This window comes from Anas platyrhynchos, chromosome 2, assembly GCF_047663525.1.
Source record: "Anas platyrhynchos isolate ZD024472 breed Pekin duck chromosome 2, IASCAAS_PekinDuck_T2T, whole genome shotgun sequence".
Classification (NCBI taxonomy): domain Eukaryota; kingdom Metazoa; phylum Chordata; class Aves; order Anseriformes; family Anatidae; genus Anas; species Anas platyrhynchos.
Window position 1 is genome coordinate 54,932,173 of NC_092588.1, and position 17,420 is coordinate 54,949,592.

At 44.7% G+C, this 17,420-nt stretch overlaps 1 protein-coding gene across 4 annotated transcripts in view; it reads right to left on the reverse strand.

The window, feature by feature from the left end:
• Nucleotides 1-6,744: 6,744 nt before the first annotated feature.
• Nucleotides 6,745-17,420, reverse strand: part of TMEM241 (transmembrane protein 241) — a 49,728-nt gene continuing 39,052 nt past the window's right edge. For 2 of the 4 annotated variants that reach the window (XM_072034791.1, XM_013095109.4), the window contains exons 14-15: nt 10,066-10,130; nt 6,745-7,447 (exon numbers count right to left, since the gene is read on the reverse strand). In XM_072034791.1, coding sequence (XP_071890892.1) covers nt 7,387-7,447; nt 10,066-10,130 — 126 coding nt within the window. In that variant the 3' untranslated portion in view covers nt 6,745-7,386. Of the gene's footprint in view, nt 7,448-10,065; nt 10,131-14,751; nt 15,032-17,420 lie in introns of those variants that run through there. The other 2 variants (XM_072034790.1, XM_072034789.1) reach the window with 2 other exon arrangements.

Below are 17,420 nucleotides of genomic sequence, written 5' to 3' on the forward strand. Positions count from 1 at the left end.
TGGCAGAGAGCAGGGACTGAAGTCTTGGGAAACGGCCTTCAAAGCGAGGCAGGGCAAGGAGGTGCTGCTGACTTGAGTGGAAAAATCTTCCATCCCTTGGAGAGACCTAAATATTGGTGACCACCAGAAGCTAATTCAGCCATCCTCTGAATTCCTCTATCCTGTCACGCAGCCCTTCCCGCCATCCTGCCGAGCATTGCCTTAGGGCAGGGAAGGGCCTGGCCCCTGCTAGGCCGCGCGGACAGCAGCTCCAGGACTTGGCTCCTCAAACCATGAGGAGCCTTTGGATTCAGTCTAACTTGTGACTAGTTGGTAACTTTTTGAAATCCTGTCAGCATTTCACCTAATTGAAAGTGAAACCTTCCCCCATGGGGGCTATGGGCTCAGCGGCTCCTCAGCAGCAGAGGATATTCTCGACAACGTTCAGGTAATCGGTTAGATGAGATGCTAAAAGGAGAGCGGAGACACGAGAAGAAAACAGTCCTCTAAAGCAGCAAAACCATGAAATGTGAGAGGAAAACACCCAAGCGACTCTCTTCCCTCGTGTGGAGAGCTGCCAGTCACACTAAGCTGTCGCCTTTCCCTTGAAGCCCTTGTTGCTGCCAGCTTCTCCATGCCCCTTGCTCTGTGTCTCTCCCATTCCTTTGACTCTCCTACCTTCTTTGGCACGCTCTCCAGATTGCATCGTGGATAAACTGGCAGCAAACGCCCACCCAGAGGATCAGTAAACAGCACGCAGAGATTATTCAGAGTTAAAAGAAAAGCCTCCGAGCCCAGTGAAGTGTTGCCTTCACTGTCATCGGTGGGTGCTGCTATCAAGGGAGAAGCTGGGCAAGCCAGGCCTTCAGATCCACTGACATTAGGCTTAAACGCACTCATTTTTAATTCACTTGCATCCCTGAGACAGCCTTTGTACTCCATAACCTACTCGCCCTTCCATCCCACCACACACAGCCAAGAATCACGAGTTTACCTGCTCCCCACTGCTTCCCAGAGGGTTTTCGTTTGGGGTTGACTGGGAGAGAGTGCGGGTGAAGAGGCAGAAGGGGAGAAAACGCAGCCTGGTTTATTTACAAGTCACTGACAAGTCCCGTGTGATCACAGAGGGGTTTACCAGGAACGGATCCTGCTCGTTGGTTCAGGAGATTCTCAGCGTTGTCTCGAAGAAGCAGCTGCTTGGGATGGGGAGAGGAGATAAAGCACCGAGAACAGATGTAGGAAAACTGCAGGGCTGAGTGGGTCTGAAACAGCTCGAGGGAGGAAGGAATGGGTCACAAAGTTACAAATCTGCAGAAAACAATGGGAGTCTGTGGTTTCTGTTGATATTTTCTGCTGGCAAACAAAGAAGCCCGACTGTATTTTTAGTTTAAAAAGATTAAAAAAAAAAAAAAAAAAAGTCAACAACAACAAAAAATGTAGTAACACAGTATCTACAAAGTTTTAAAAAGCCAGATAAAAGGCTTTTATTTCTAAACTGCTCTCATCCCACTCAGAATGGGATGACAAAAATGACTGAGTTGTTGCCATCCAAGCTGGATTACCCGTCGGGAGCCTGCTGCCTCCTCGTCCTGCCCCGCTTCCCAGCGGGGTCTCTGCAGAGCGATGCCTCCAGCTGAAGGGCTGAACCCCAGGCACCTTCCTCACGTCCCCTCACTTCTGTGGGTGAGAGCACAGCCTGCGAGGCAGTCAGCTCCGTGTGATCAACCTGCCACGAGCAGGGTTTTTCGTTGGGAAAGGTCTGGAGAGAAGGGGTGGAAGGGGCCATCGCCACATTTGTCCACGTGAGCATCCCTAGAGGAAGAGGGAGAACCGAGGCGTGTTGAAAACATGCCCACCTAAAGAAAGGAGAACTGAAACAGTGACTACCCACGCACTATCATCATTCATTTCCTCTTAAAAAAGGCAATCTCCTTCCTAAGAGGGTACTGAAGCACGGCTGAACTACGACCGCCAGCAACCTACCTTCTGCTTTCTAGGCCGAAAGGGAGCTGGTGGTACAGACCTCCAGCTCTATGCCCTGACCTCCCGTGATGCAGCCCACAAACTAACTGCTCCGTAGCTCTTTGTAGACCACAAGCATCTTAAAGAACCATTAAAGCACTCATTTCAGATGGACAAAGTCCAGCACATTTCTAAACATCAGTAGTTTTTTTTTGCAACCTCTCTTCTGGTGTGAGCAGTTTTCTAGCCAAAACTAGACCAATTCAAGCAAAAGCAAGCCATTTAAATATACATCTTTCAGATGCACATCATTGAAGAGCTGCATCCAGAGGGCTTCTGAGAGCTCAATATTTAAGGCCTTCTCCTGGAGGAGCATCCTCCCAGCCATCCTGAAACACCTTTCTCTGGTGAGGAGCGCAGACTGGAAGCCAACTAGGAGCTGGCGTATTTCTGTGGGTAAAGATTACAATTCCCACAAAGACGAGACCAGGACTGTAAGGTGCTCTTTTTTTTAATTTTTTCCTTTTGGTTCACCTTGTCTTATTTGAATAAACCCATGGATAAGCAGGTAGATGTTGGTGCGGTGCAGGGAGCTGGGGCTGGCTGACTCCTTCGTACGCGGCATCCGGAGCTGCAGTCCCCACCCTCTGCCTGATTTATTTTAAAAGCCTGCTGCGTCCATTAGTGGAAAGTTGGACTCTGTTCAGGCTGCGATGGTGTCCATGGACAGGAAAATGGAAAGTTTCAGATTAAAGCTGCGGGAGGCCAGGAAGAAAAATATCTGGTGAATTTAATCGATGGCGGCAACGCGATTATTGTGGACGAATGTTAAAGAAATGGCAGTCTGTGACCCAGAGCAGATCCTTAGCTGGAAAGATAAAGGAGGGCAGCATGAAAGCCTGCAAGGCCACAAGGATGAGAAGCTGAAATGTTCCTTACCAGCGGGAAGGTCAGGCACTTTGCTGAGCTAATCTTTTGAAGGTGTAGGAGAGGCCAGCTCTCACTGTGTCATTCCGTTCGCTAACCATCCAAGTTATTCTCCCTCTCCTTAATTTCTTGAAGATCTGAGACATACCTGATGACACACAGGCATCCCCACTGCTTTTGTTCTCAGCAGAAGGTGGCAGGAGTCCCAGCGATATCATCCTGTGGTCTCATTGAACTAAACAGCTGAGCAGAGGGAAGAAGTCGTAGCAGCAACCCGTGCTGAAGGCCTTGCAGACACTGGGGGAGCCCATCGAGGCACCTGGGTGCCCTGGAAACCCCGGGGCTGCATCCAGAAAATCAGCAAATGGACTTCTCAAAGTGCAAATGATCTCAGATCCTACCAAGGGGATCTTTAATGGGGAAAAAAAGGTGAATAAACAGCTGGCAAAGAAGGCAGAATTCCTGCTCTTAAAGCAACTGATTGATTTTGTATTATCCTCATATATTTCTTTTTCCAGTTAACTGGGTAGCAATGAGCCAGAAAATTTAAAAAAATATTTATTTTTAGTGTAACTGTAACTATATTGATTTACATGAGGCTACCATAGGAAATAGGAAGAGAGGAAACCAGTATGAAGGAAAGGGAAAAGGGAAAAACACCCCCAAACTCCAAAACTTTAGAGAATGTTACCACTGAAATCCCATGCATGCCATGGGCTCACTCTACTGTTTGTCTTTAAACCATCACCTGGAAAATGACGTCAGAATCCTATAGCAGGGGCGTGCTTTTGGAGCGGTCAGAAATATTTCGGAGTACTTTGGACCCTGCTATTGAGGTGAGACAGCCACACTGCCAGCTCACGAAAGAAATCATCGTGAAGAGATTTCACAAAGTCTCTCGGGGAAGGAGACCAACAGAAAAGACACCAGAGGCTCTTTGAGAGTGCATTTCCTTCTCTTTTTTTCCCCTAAAAGCCATAAACCTTTACAGTCTTCACCTTTGGATGAAAGGGCTACGGGGAAGGGCAGCTGGTGCTGTCCATTTCCTGGCACTGCTTGGAGCCTGACAGCTGCAGGAGGTGAAGGGTGTATCGTGACCGACTGGGAAGCAGATTCAACGTGCATCATTTTAGGAGGCGCCGTGGTTTATTAACTTGCAGTGGTTTATTGAATCACGTCGTGACAGGCTGGCGTTTCCTCTTGTTGAGGAAAGTCGCAGCGTTTCCCCGGCAGTCGCGCTTACGGCCCCAGATGCTGGGAGCCAGAGGTTACGCAGCAACACCCCCGCTGCTGTCCCCTGCGTTCGCTCCTCTAAAATCAACTTTCCGTGATTTCAAAGAGGACTTTGAGCCAGAAACGGTGCCCTTGTGTCACATTTCCATAAACAAGAAAAATTAAAAAAAAAAACACAAGAGAGACTTTGAACCAGAAGTGGCGCCCCTGTGCCCCGTTTTCGTAAACGAGAAAAATAAAAAACACACGAGAGATTTGGAAGGGAAGGGGCAGTAGCTTTCTAGCTTTTCCACCCATTTCTGTATCGGGAGGATGAGGGTTCCCCCATCACCGCTTCCAGTGGCACTGCCCTGCAGCGCAGCGCCTGCCCTGCTGAAGCAGACCACTTCTCTCTGCAGGTCTCAGAACCGCAGAGGGTTTGGTTTATGGCTTTGTTTGTTTGCTTTAAGCTGACAGAAAACGATACAGACAAGGCTTTTTCCATCTGAGAGGCTGCAGCAAGCGACTCGCCCATAGGACGTGCCTGTTCGCAGCACTGCGACACGGCTGAGCCACGCGGGCTTGCGTTGTGTAAGGCTCTCGAGATTTATTTCCTTTGGTTACAGCCCATCAGGTCTTGAGGCTACGGCCATCGGTGTCAATCCCCACGTGGTCTGTTCTTCTTCCTCATCATCAACAACCAGCCCACGGAGCGCCCATGCTGAAGACAGGGCGCAGAAACGAGTGCAAGAAGGGAAGAAAAGTTGCCGTGATGGAATTTGTAGCTTCTGTGTCTGTCCAGCATCCGAAGCCTCTGAACAAAAATGGAGACACTAAATGAAAAAAAAAAAACAGCAAGGAAGGGGAACACTCCCACCCCAACAACCAAGAAACCCATCCTTTTCTCCAGTATTCTCCCCAAACAGCCACTTTTCTAGCAGAAAACAGAGCTTACACAAGGCCAAAGCACAGCTCTCAAAGGGTTATGCTCCTCACACGAGGCAATTACCATGGAAATAGTTACACAACCCTCGTGGGCTGCTTTAATCGCTTTCTGGGACTAAACAGCCATGTATTTGTAATGGGCCCTAATCAAAAAAGAAAGAAATAAGCAACACATTTTCAGGAGAAAATCTCTTCCCATTTTATCTCCCGGCACAAAACTATTCCGACCTGTGCTTTTGCCAGTCCTGCCCCCGGTCTCCTTCCCCTGACCCACACCTGGTCTCTCTATGCCGCCCCAGCAGATCATACGAGCCTCACCATGAACCAACTAAGCAAGATAAGATCAAAAAGGTACCGCATGATTCAGCACTATCCCTGCCAGAGTGGTTTGATCCGAAGCAGCAGACGTGAAAGCAGCGTGATGAGGCAGCCACCAGAGATCCGCTTGCCCTCGGGACGAGCAGCACAGCCCCATCCCTCTCTGGTCCCACGCGCTGGTGGCCCAAGAGGTGCTGAGCCTGCAGATGGTTCCTGAGGTGACAGAGACTGGAAAAAATGAGGTTTGTCACCAGCTCAATTACAGGACCACTGCTATGCGTTTAGGAATCAACATCCTTGCGCCTGTGCTCCTTCAGATCTTTGTTTTGTGGTATCTTTGACTAGAAAAAAAAAAAAAAAGCCAATTCGATGTAAATACTCTGCCTTTTGTTGGCTAAATTACTGATCATAACTGTTAGCAAGTCTCGTGACAGCAACCTTAGCTTTGAACTTCAGAGGTTTCCTTCTTCAAAGCTCATTATAGCAACCCCGAGGTGTCGTTTTTAGCCTTGCGATCTCTCTCCTTCTGAGGCAGGGCTGAATTAAGGACCAGGCCGTGGTTTCCTCAGGAAATTACCGCGTTGCTCTGTGTCACACACATTGCTTGTGTCTGCTCTCACCTGGGAGATGCTGCTGGGAGGGCCCCTCTTCCAAGACCAGCAGAAGGGGGTCTTCGACCCCCCACAGGGGTCATCCCCCTCTGAAGCAGGTCAGGCAAACGGGTGTTCTGGGGTTTGGTGTGCTGCTATGAGTAGGACAAATGAGAGCATGGAAAAAAAAAATAATCCAGACTGCAACCTACCCGTGAAAATTATGCAAGAAGAGAGGTACACGGAGAGCTTTTCCCACAGCAGAGGTTCCAGCTCCAATTGCAAAACGGAGGCCATCACCTGGGGCTCCTTCCTGAGGCACCGCTGTTCTCCTCTCTGTGAGGGCGCCCCATTCCTTCCACTGACCATGAAGAAAATTTTTGTCGACTTGGATTAAGGGACTGCAGTTTAGATATCTAATGCCAGGTGGGACAAGTCCGTCTCCTCGTTGAAGATCTGTTATCAAGCTCCTTTTACCGTGTAGACCTTCCCCACAATATTGCCAAGCCAACATTTAATACCGCTTTCACATAAATTGCTTTCCCAGGCGCTAATATATCAAGGCTGATTTCTAACATCCATTAAGCAACCAGAAATTAAATTTAAGAACTCTTGAGATAAATTGCCTTAGACTCTTTATGACATCCATTCAAGTTTTATAATCTTTGTTGCCTCTTGCAACAATTCAAGAGACAAACCACTGCTGGGAACAGAACAATTCCCTCCACCCCTTCCAGATGACAAAAATTCACAGACTTCAAGAGGAATCTTGGGGAATGGGAGGCGGAAAAAATACACAAACAGCAAGCACTACAGACATAGAGATTTATTGCTGATTTCCCCATTTGGCAAAGCTGTCAACCCACCGCAGTTCCATGAGGGAATTATCTCCAGAAGCCCCGTGGCCTCGGTCACTGTGCCAGCTCAGACGACGTGACTACAGACCTGTGCGCAGCGGCTTGCTGCTCTCAGAACAGTTTGGAACAAAGTCCATCCTGCCTGATACTGAAATCAAGGCAGGATTTGGGCTCTGACGTTGTTTGGTATAACCTACTGTCAGCTTTCAACAACAACAACAAAAAAATAAAATGGGAGCATCCAGTGGGGAATGCTGCTTTTCCTGAGTTCAGTTCCCTGTGCAAAAAGCTGCTACTGAGAGGTTTTTGCACAAGGCCAATGGCATGAGACAGCACAGTTTTTTTCCTTTACCACATCAATCAGAAATTTTGTGCTTTGAGGCAAAGGTTCCTAATCATCCTACCAGCTATGCTGCCCTCTTACCAGCACTATTAATAGCAAAGTTTTTCCTTCTTAATAAAAAAAAAATAAAAATAAAAAGCCTTTTTCCCTGTGTTTGGTTGCACTTCTTCATTCTTGCTGCTGCATTTTATTCGTGATAGGCTCTCTAGGCTGCAAGTCAGCTCTTTTCCAGCTGCTGAGGTCTGGTTCCGCTTTATGTGCCTGTCCTTTCAGTGTACACAAGCAAGGCTTCTCCAACTCCACTGATCACAAGGCTGTAAACAAAGCAAACCACAAATTCAGCATCAGGCAAGTCCCTTTACTTGGTACAACGCCAAGCACACCATGACATTAAGAGAACGGTATTAATTTGTCTAAATGCATTTCAACCTAGAGACAGTATCCCAGGTGATTTCTTCTTCATTTGTCTTGATAAGAGACTGAAAAAATAAATGTCTTGTGTTACAGATCTCACCAGAAATTACCCTTTCTGTATATTAGGGCTGATGGTAATGACATGAAAAGACAGAAGTCTACATAGAGAAGATTGCAGGTAGTCAGGAGAGTAACTATATACCCACATGCCAGCAAGAAAAGGAAAGGAAGGCAGAAGGAGATGTAAAGCCTGGGTTTTGTGAGCTGAGCAGATCTGGAAAAAGCATTTTGCTCCGGGGAGTTGCCACTGGCCTGGCGAGGCCAGTAGAAATCCTTGTGTTTGCTGCTCTTTGCAAGGAAGCTGGTGGAAGAGAAGTGCCCTGGCTGAAGCAGCACGCGTGCCCAGGCACTTCCTTCCCCTGCTGCTCGCAGCACAGCGGTGGCTCTGACGCTTCTCGCCAAGACTCAGGCATGAAGCAGGATGAATGTCATAAATCCAAATGAGGATGAATGCTTTTTACAAACACAACCAGTCACTGAAATAATCTATCAACCCAACTGCATTTGTGCAGTAGTTAAAATCGCCCAAATCTTTCCTGCTATCACATCCGAGAGGAATACGCTAGGACACGGACTCTTCTCCACTTCTGTACCATTGCAAAGCTAAGCACATTGACCTTTCATCTTAGCCTCATGGCTTAGTTAGATTATGAAACAGAAAAGCTCCTTAATGAACTTCATAAACAAAACAAACTTTTATGAAGTTCATTTGTAAGAGTGTTTTTTTTTTTCCCTCATCTAAAAAAAATGCATGTGAAGCTGAAGGCTCTGGTCTGTAATAGCATTACATTCACTTATATGATTAGTTCTGGTGAGCTGCTTTAAAAATCACATCATTCCCCTTGTTCCTGGGAGGAACAAACATCGTACAGCCATGACACAACGCCTCCCAGTTACACGGTAGGCAGCCCGGGGAGGTGGGTGCTGACAGCCTGCCGTGGAGACAGAAGGCCTCCCCAGTGGGACTGCCAGCAAGGAGCTGCGAGGGCTGCAGGCTTGTCAAAATGATCGAAAACACACCGGTCTGTGTGCCTGAAATCCTGAAATCACCAACCACCTGAGCACTTCTCTTCGGAGAGGGTTAACTCCGCGTCTTGCCGAGATTTCAGCACCAGTTCTAAACACATCTCTGCATTAATGCCTCTGGAAGCTAAGGTTGGATAATGGATTCTTTTTTATCCCAATGCACGTAGGAAAAACTAAAACCAGGAGTCCTAGAAATTACTTTTTTTTTTTTTTTCCTTTTTACGTGCTCTCTACAACATTTTTGACAAAGACTTTAAAAAAATAATCTATCACGCTGTGGCACTCTAAAAATTAGACAGGCAATCCTACACAAAAGATTAAACTGTACAACACTATCCTGTAAAAATGCATCTGCATTTAAATTGTTTATAATATCTTATGTCCCCCGTCAGCGGAGAAGAAGAATCCCTTTCTGCAGGACTGGAAATTTCAGGTATGCACCAGCCCATGCAATCCATACTTAACTTACTTAACTGGATTACTAGGCCAATAGAAACAATCATTTTAACTTCGGGATGAAGCAGATCTACAACCCATGGCTGGATGCCAACCCTTTATTTACCTTCGGTTTACCATCTGGCAAATCCTTTGGCTTCTGTTTACTGTGGGAGTGACAGCTAACTGCACTTGCCCATCACTCAGGAATTAACATATGATATCGTCCATGACAAAACTGGAGCAATGCTAAAAACCTCAGTGATTAATGATCTCATGAGTGCTTTGCAGCTGCTATCATCTAAGAATATTTCCAGAGCTTAGCCAAGGCACTACCGAGGCACAAACAGTAATGGAACTTGAAAATAAATAAAGATACTTCTTAATTGTAGCCAGGAAAGCGTAATACTGGCCTAAGGGCAGCAAAGCAAAGTTTCTTTTAATGATACAGATACGTTCATTATTTATATTACTTTCAGTACCTAAAAACCTCAGGTTAGGTGATCCATAGTGCGTGGCCAAATGTTACAAAATCCAGATACGGATTTGGAAAAAAAAAAAGTTTATTAGCAGTAGTTTATTTTTCTATTTATGCATTCACAGGATACACAGCACTAGGGGCAGTTCAGAAACTTGAATGTACTCTATCGGCTAAAAAAACTATTACCAAACCATGACTCCTACGCTTCACCTCCAGTTCTGATTTATAGTATGACTTTGAGGAGGTCATTTATTTGCCTGTTGGATCCATTTATCGAGCTGTAAAACATGCTGAGTGAATTGTGGAGGTGCTTAACGTCCGAAATGTTCTCCCACAGAAGGAGAAGAAACACTCTTCCATTCATCTTGCTGTACCGAATCCACCGCACCTGGTTCTCCTTACGTGCACAACACTACTAGCACTAATAGAGTTTGTCATTTGAAACGTATTTCCACATGCAACACCGTGTGGGAATTCATTTCTACCGTTAAGAAAAATGTTCACATGGGTACTTACCAAGAAATTGTCAGCACGTTAGCAGTCATGACAAAGAAGAGTGGTGATAAGCTAGCAGTGATAACCTGTAAAATTGAAAAGAGAAAAAAAAAAACAATTTAGTGACCTTGTGATAGCACAAATGAAAACTGAAATGCTTTTGCTGAAATTAAATTTCCATATATGCAGACACATTTTTTTTTATTTCTTTTTACTTTGCTTTTATAACTATTAGAGTCCAAAAATAGACAGTCAATTACAGGAAAAATGCAACGAGACTATCCCAAGCAGTCAAACATTGCTGAAGGTGGAATTCCTCTGCAGAGGCACCTCCTTTCTCCTCTGCCCTGCGTGAGGCAGGCCAGAAGAGACCTGACATGTGGGGACATGAGAGTTGTGCAACCAGCTCGGAGCAAGAACACGAGGTATCCCTGGGAAGCACGTTTCAAACTCAGGTTAGACGGGGCTTTGAGCAACCTAATCGAGTGAAAGATGTCCTGCCCATGGCAGGGGCGTTGGTCTAGGTGACCTTTAAAGGCCTCTTCCAACCCCAAACCATCCTAAAATTCAATGAAAACACACTGCTCATTAGGCCAGGAGGTAATGGAGGACATAATATGACCATCACGTGCTGTAGTTGAACTTTAACTCGTACAGAATGTGGGGCGCAGGGCAGGGAACTACAGCAGAAGGTCCCTTTAGGGCACATCCCAGTTGGTCTGGTGGGGAAACCTGCTGGCTTTTATTTGCCAACAGCAAACTGGACTGGGGAAGACCAGTCAGGTCCTGGGCTTCAAGAGCCTTACACTTCTGATGAGAATGAGAGCCTCAAATGTCCTGGGCGGAGAAAATGGGGACAAACGACTTTACATTTTTGTAGCACCAGTCCCAGAAACTGCTAACCCCTGAGGTACGATGGTTTGCAGCAGATCCCTGTCTCAGCAGCTACGGAGCTACCACATCTGCAGCCTGCTCTCGGTGCTGGACATTTTGTTGCCAGATGGATAATGTAAAATGGAAAGAGTTCAGAGAACAGTGACAGAGTCATTAGATGGAGGAATTGATTTGCAGTCAACAGTTCGGATAAGCAGTGCCTGTGGGAAAGGAAGCCTTGGTAGTGATTTACAAATACTTGGGAAACACAAGCGCCGAGGAATGAAGGGAACTATTTAGGATAATACAAAGTTGCCCAAGGAAAATGATGAAATTAAGAAACCAAACATTTAAATAATTATCAGCTAAGATTTCCTAACAGTTGTTTGTCTAGTGGACTCCCAGGGGATGCAGCAGAAACCTCACTCCTTCATCTCCTAAAGACTTGTTGTAACATTAATACATGTCCAGCGGGGAAGTAAATGCTTCTTCGTAGTAAGCTCTGTGCAATGGAGCTCGAGCCAACGATTTGTTAGCCAATACACATCACACTCACCATGGCTGTGTTGTCAAAGACGGGTTTGTGAATCCGCAGGTCACGAGCAGCAGCAGGAGAGAGGCTGGTGCATCGCTTCTCCAGCCCCAGCCTAACAGGTGGAGGGGGAAGGGGGCGATAATGTAAAGCTGGCGTGAGGCCACCGAAGGGCAGTAAGTGAGAAGGGACAGAAGTTAAAGCTGTGTCACCCACTCGGTTGTAGAGTCATGTTTATCAGAAACTTGAGAGGAGGCCAGGAGCAGAGAAACAGGCATTGAAGAACCCAGTGAGCACAGGCCTTATTGAAAACAATACCCCATTCTACTGCGATCATCCCAAAACTCTGCAAAAATGCTACTGCAGGCTGTAGCCTTTTGGACTTGCTGCCGAACACCCCTGTATTTCTGAAAAATTATGTAAGAGTGCCTCAGTGCCAAAGAGAAACAAAATGTGGGCTGGAATAGCACATGAAATAAGCATGGGCAAGAAAAAAAAAAAAAAGAAGCAAAACAAAAGGAAAACACGCTGCTAAAAATGTCCACCTTTGATTGTTTGTGTAACGTGGAAAGGAGAAGCTAACCCTATCATTTGTTCCAGGGGAAGGCTCTGACATCTAGACATAAAGTTCAGAAGATTATTTTCCTTTTACTGCACTTCAGCATTTCCTGAAGTGTTTTGAGTGCACGTGTACTTAGTTAAAAAAAGAAAATACACCTACGTTGATGTCCTGAATGTCCTTTAGAATAAAAATCAGGCAAAGTGTGGTAATGTCTTTCTTCACTTTAAAGGTCACAGTTGTCCTCCTAGGCACTGAGATGCCTTAGGAAAAGGAACGAGCTTGCAAGACAAAGGAAACCAAGTAAAGGGCAAATTAAATTAGCAATTTCCAAATCTATCTGCTGAATCCTTAGAAGTAGGAGATGGAAAGGAAAATTTTCATTAGGCATAGCCAGCCTGTTTAAAGCAAAGGCCCCCAAGATTCTGACATACAGTCCAAATTCCACCTAATGATATGGACACTAATTGTACCAAATGATACAGACCGTACGGTTCAACCTCAACAATTTTAGACACAGGAATAGTTTCCATGAACTCCGGCTACCAACGTGCTTGTAGAAACTGTGACCATGCAAAAGCCATTTCAAAAGCATTTATACTGCAAACATTTGTACAAAATTCTGACACAGCTTTCGGCGCTTAGGAAAAAAATCTGAGTGCAGCATCATCTAACAAAACATTTCCATGTGAGCTGGAGTTGTTCTTAAGAAACCATTTCAAAACCTTCCTTGCTCAAAAAGAAAACAAAAAAGGAAAAAAAAAAAAGGGGGGGGGGGTTGCTTCTTAAAATAAACCATATTAAATTTACCACGTCACTCTGCTGTTCCGTGGAAACAACATGCATTGAAGGGAACATTCGATTAACACCTATTTACCTTCATCTCAATTATTTCTGTAGTTCCAACCGCTGATTCATTTACAAGTAATTTTGGAAGTAAACAAAAATTTGGGTATGGCAGAGTACATTTGCTGTCTCCATCAGAAACAGTTCCAGTTCTTCACAAAATCTATCAGCACTGAAGGCAATAACTGCAGCCTTGCGAAGGACACTGGAGGCAACAAGACCAATGGCATCATCAAAGTGCTCGGTACCAGTGTAAGGTGCATAGAGCCCAAATACCCTAATACGTGGAAGAACTTGGTGCACAGAAGGAGCACATCCAACATGCAAAAGTCAACCTTCCACAGGCAAGGAGGAGGCACTGGAAAGAACATGCTCTCAGCACCTGCATTTGTGAATCTGCTGAAGTGTTTCGTGAACGCACGGAAGCACTGTTACCACAAACTTAAAGCTCCCAAAGAACTTCGATAGGCTGTGACACAATTCCTGATGTGAATGACCCCCTCCTTTCTCCTAATCACTTTACAGTCAGATGACAACACGTGTTCAGAAGAGAAAGCAAAATTTGTTTACTAAAAGTTGTTTGAAAAACTTAGGAAAAAAAATCATTTAGAAATCATTTATTTTTAGAAATAAAAAGACAGAAAACAGTTCTATAGGTAACAACACAAAATACATAGGCTGTATAATTCTTTGCTGAGGAACCTTAAGAACAGCAAAATTACAGCTGGTCCAGCTTCCCAGTTATACCTACTTCTTGACCACCAAACATAAGGAAATTCTGCTAAGGCTGACACGTGGCTTAAAGACAGGAGATGACAATGGCATCCTAAAGGTGCCTGGCTCTTGATGAAGCAGACACCTGGATCCTGGGAGATACAGCAATGTGGGACTACGCATCCTTTGCTGCCTCTCATTCTCCACCGAGCAGCCGTGACTGTCTCACAGCCTGCACGGTGTCAATCCTTGACCAGGTCAGCCCAGGCAGTCCTGGCTAGACAAACGTGTCATTCCTGAGCGGGCAATCACTGATCCCTTCCATCCCTGACCTCACAAGTACCTTAGCGAAAGATTTTTGAGCTGCAAAAGCTGGCTCTGGGTTTGGAGTATCTAACATTTCTGAGGTGTTCAGGAACACATTGTTTATGTAGCCGAGAACACAGACGAGGCCATTTTTGGAATTTAAGTTCTGATTTAATCTTCCTATCTGGAATTGAAAGATACGGGGGATTTAGTCCAGACACGAACGCGATTTGTTAATAGTACAACTGTATCCGTACATACCACATAAAAAGTACGTTTCCTCTGATTCAGGGCTAAACTGCAAAGTTAAATGTCACACAGTGCTTGCTGCAAGCGAACGCAGAATGCTTTATAAAAGTTTTCCTGACTTTGTGTACACACAGCCAATCCTCGTAACCTCGCTTCTCCAAACTGCCAAAACCTCTGTCCTTACAAAAACGCATATTTTCTTCCAAAAGACAGTGTTTGGAAATGGCTCATCAAGTTCACTCACTGTTCAAAATAAATCTTCCGATTTATCATCAGGTCATCTTCTCAAAACAGCAGGAAAAGGCTTCTGATGTACGTAACCTTTGTTTTCATTCTGCTGGTGGAATTAAAGCAATGCCGAGCTTTTTATAGACATAATATTTGTTTTGCCCCTCTTCTGCATGTTTTAACCAGCTGCTAAGATAATTGTCAAAAATCGCCAGGGAAATGGATCGCTATTAGTGCTGCTGAAAGCAGCTACATCAAGATAATACATTAACATGAAAAAGGCAAAAATTACAGTGGGCAAGAAGCTGTAACAACACATTCTTTTCTTTCTCGAGGGACAGCCACTGAAATAATCTATCGAATGTTATTGTTACATCTCTTTTGTATACACATCTACTTGGCAGTAAGCGTGTGTACATATGCACACACATGAAATGCTCTGCGAGGTAGGGAGATCTAGCAAAAAATATCCTCAGAACAGGAAAAAAGGAACAGTTAATCTTATGTTATCGCCTATATTCAATAATTCACGTTTCCTGAGCTATTATTAACACCATTCCTCCTCGTTTACACACATTTTTCATTTCAGCCGGAGTAGAAGTCGTTTCTATCAGCTGACGACCATGGTACACACCTTTCCTTGCAAGATAGGGTGGGAGAAGAACTGAAGTCAGGAACATCTGCATTAATTGTGAATAAAGCAGGGGAAAGAAATCAAATACAAAAAAAAAAATCACAGAGAAATAAATAAATATACTTTTTTACTCCAGGGGTCAACAGTCAAAATAAAGCAACACTAACAGCTGTAGGTACTGTGCCCAGAAGATCTCCCCAGGACTGCAGACTACATGAAGAAATCCTGCAAGCAGAACCAGACCAAAATCAAACTTGCATGAACTGTTTAATTTCAGGTCACTTTGGGGGTGATCTACCATAGAAATAAGAATTTCCCCAGAAGCTTTTGAGCATGTTGCCTATTACAAGAAGTATCTTTTATAGAAGCTCAGCGTCCTTGTAAACCATCTTTAAGGCGCCCAAGTCCATCTCTGGTTAAAAGAAATAAAGTAAAAGAGGGCAGAGCTCCTCCAACCAACTCTCCTGTAAAGCCTCCTGTATCTACCAACACGTTGAAAAGACCTGAGAGAGATTTTAAACTTTGTTCTGAGGGTCTGTTGTCACCAATGAAAAGGAAAGACAAAACATGCTGCTTAACCCAACAGCTCCAGGTGATAACACAGCCCCTTTGAAGGAGCAGTGCTCATAGTTTCACACACAAGGAACAATTTTAAGCAGCTTTCTGCAAGGAAAAATAATGAATCTCTGGCCTCGAAGCACCAAAATACTGTCCCTTCCAAAAGGAAATGGCAATGCCATAATCCTGCCTGAAAAGCTGAGCAGCCCAAACAAGGGAAGAAACCACTCAAAGTGGAAAAGGGGGAAAAACAAAGCAGGTTTTGTTGTTGGTTCTGCTCATTGGTTTAAAGCTAACTTGAGCATGCCTGCTGCATTACCCTTAGTCTGACCGAAGTGCAGACCTACCCTAAGGGCTTCTGTTCCCTGATGGACTTCACAGGAGGCTGCCACAGCCACCTTTCCAGCACACACCACAGCATGGATTCAGCAGACATCGCAATGAATTTGAACATCACAGCATCCAGAGGTGAAATTTGCTCATAGAAGGTGGATTCTGCTCAGCTCTCCTGAAGCTGTGTTAGGAGAAGCAAGAAAACCCTTTAACCCTTCCTGACACACACCCTGAGCAGGTTGTTGAAGGACGGTCTGGTGATGCTGGCACCATGGTAACATCAATTTCACGATCCACAAAGCGTGGATCTGGCCACACAGAAGTCTTACCAGCTGCAGCAGATTTCTTTGAGATCCTTTGCTTCATGTCTGCCTAAATGCCTGCGCAGATGTCCACCTTCCCTGAAGTACGTGTTCCTCGAAGGGGATTTGGTCACTCTGCTCTGCTCTTCCTCTGTGCTGTACTTCTATTTTTTTGAGCGTTGTTAAAATAATAATGGCAAAATCAATTTTGAACACAGTTCAAGAGAGCACGGTTAGCTCCCATTATTGTGACTCAAATGCAGCCAGTGCTTAAACACGCCCTGGCATTCGCACACTTAATGGGAAAGATAAAATTCAGTTCTGGCGTAATTAATCTATTTGACTTTCATAGCGATTAACTTCTCACCAGCTTAAAACCACCTACATGTTGCATTCAAAACATGAAACATACTAAAAACAGGGGGAGAGTAGATTAAATAACAAAATCAGAAGCCTGCCATCTAAAATGTTTCCAGAACAGAAGCAGTATAAATGTTCTGTCTAGCAGAATCATCAGATATTTTTTATTTTTTTTCTTTAACCAACAGCCAAAAGAGCAGTCTCTGTCTCACAGAGGAGTATCTTCACATATTAGCTTTCCAACTGCTTTGAGAAAACAGATTTCTTAATTGCATCTAGTATGATTTTAGAGGGCAGAGAAACCTCTGCATCTCCACACCTGGACACATGCAGTTCCAGTACTTAGGGAAGTAGGTACACAGCCTCTGCTTTCTATCACATTTAAGAAGATTTTTCTCAGTGCTGTTTTTTGTTTGTACTTTTTGTTTCCAGGCTGTGATGATCAAAACAGATGAGACCCTGATCCTACATGTGCAAAATCTGCAGCAATAGGTGGATCTATCAGGTCCCTTAAAGTCATTCAGCATCCCATCCTCTCGCATTAATGCATTGTCCAGAACTAATATAACATCTTTTCAGATTAATATGATACATTATGTTTAACCCAGAACACCATATGCATCATATTTTAACCCAGAACATCAACTGCAAAATTGTTGTCTAACTTCATTTTTATTTTTTTTATTCCTTATGAGACGAAGGTGGCCAAGCCATTGTTCCTGCACTATGTGCATCTCATTAGCAGTTTGGCTGTGGGAGAAAATGAGCCATCGGGGGATGCTGAAGCTGTCATTACCAGGCAGGCCATCCTGGAAGCCAGCTGTATGCCCACCCCCATCCTACAACGCAGAAAGGGCTCAGAAAAGCCTCCATCTGTATCTT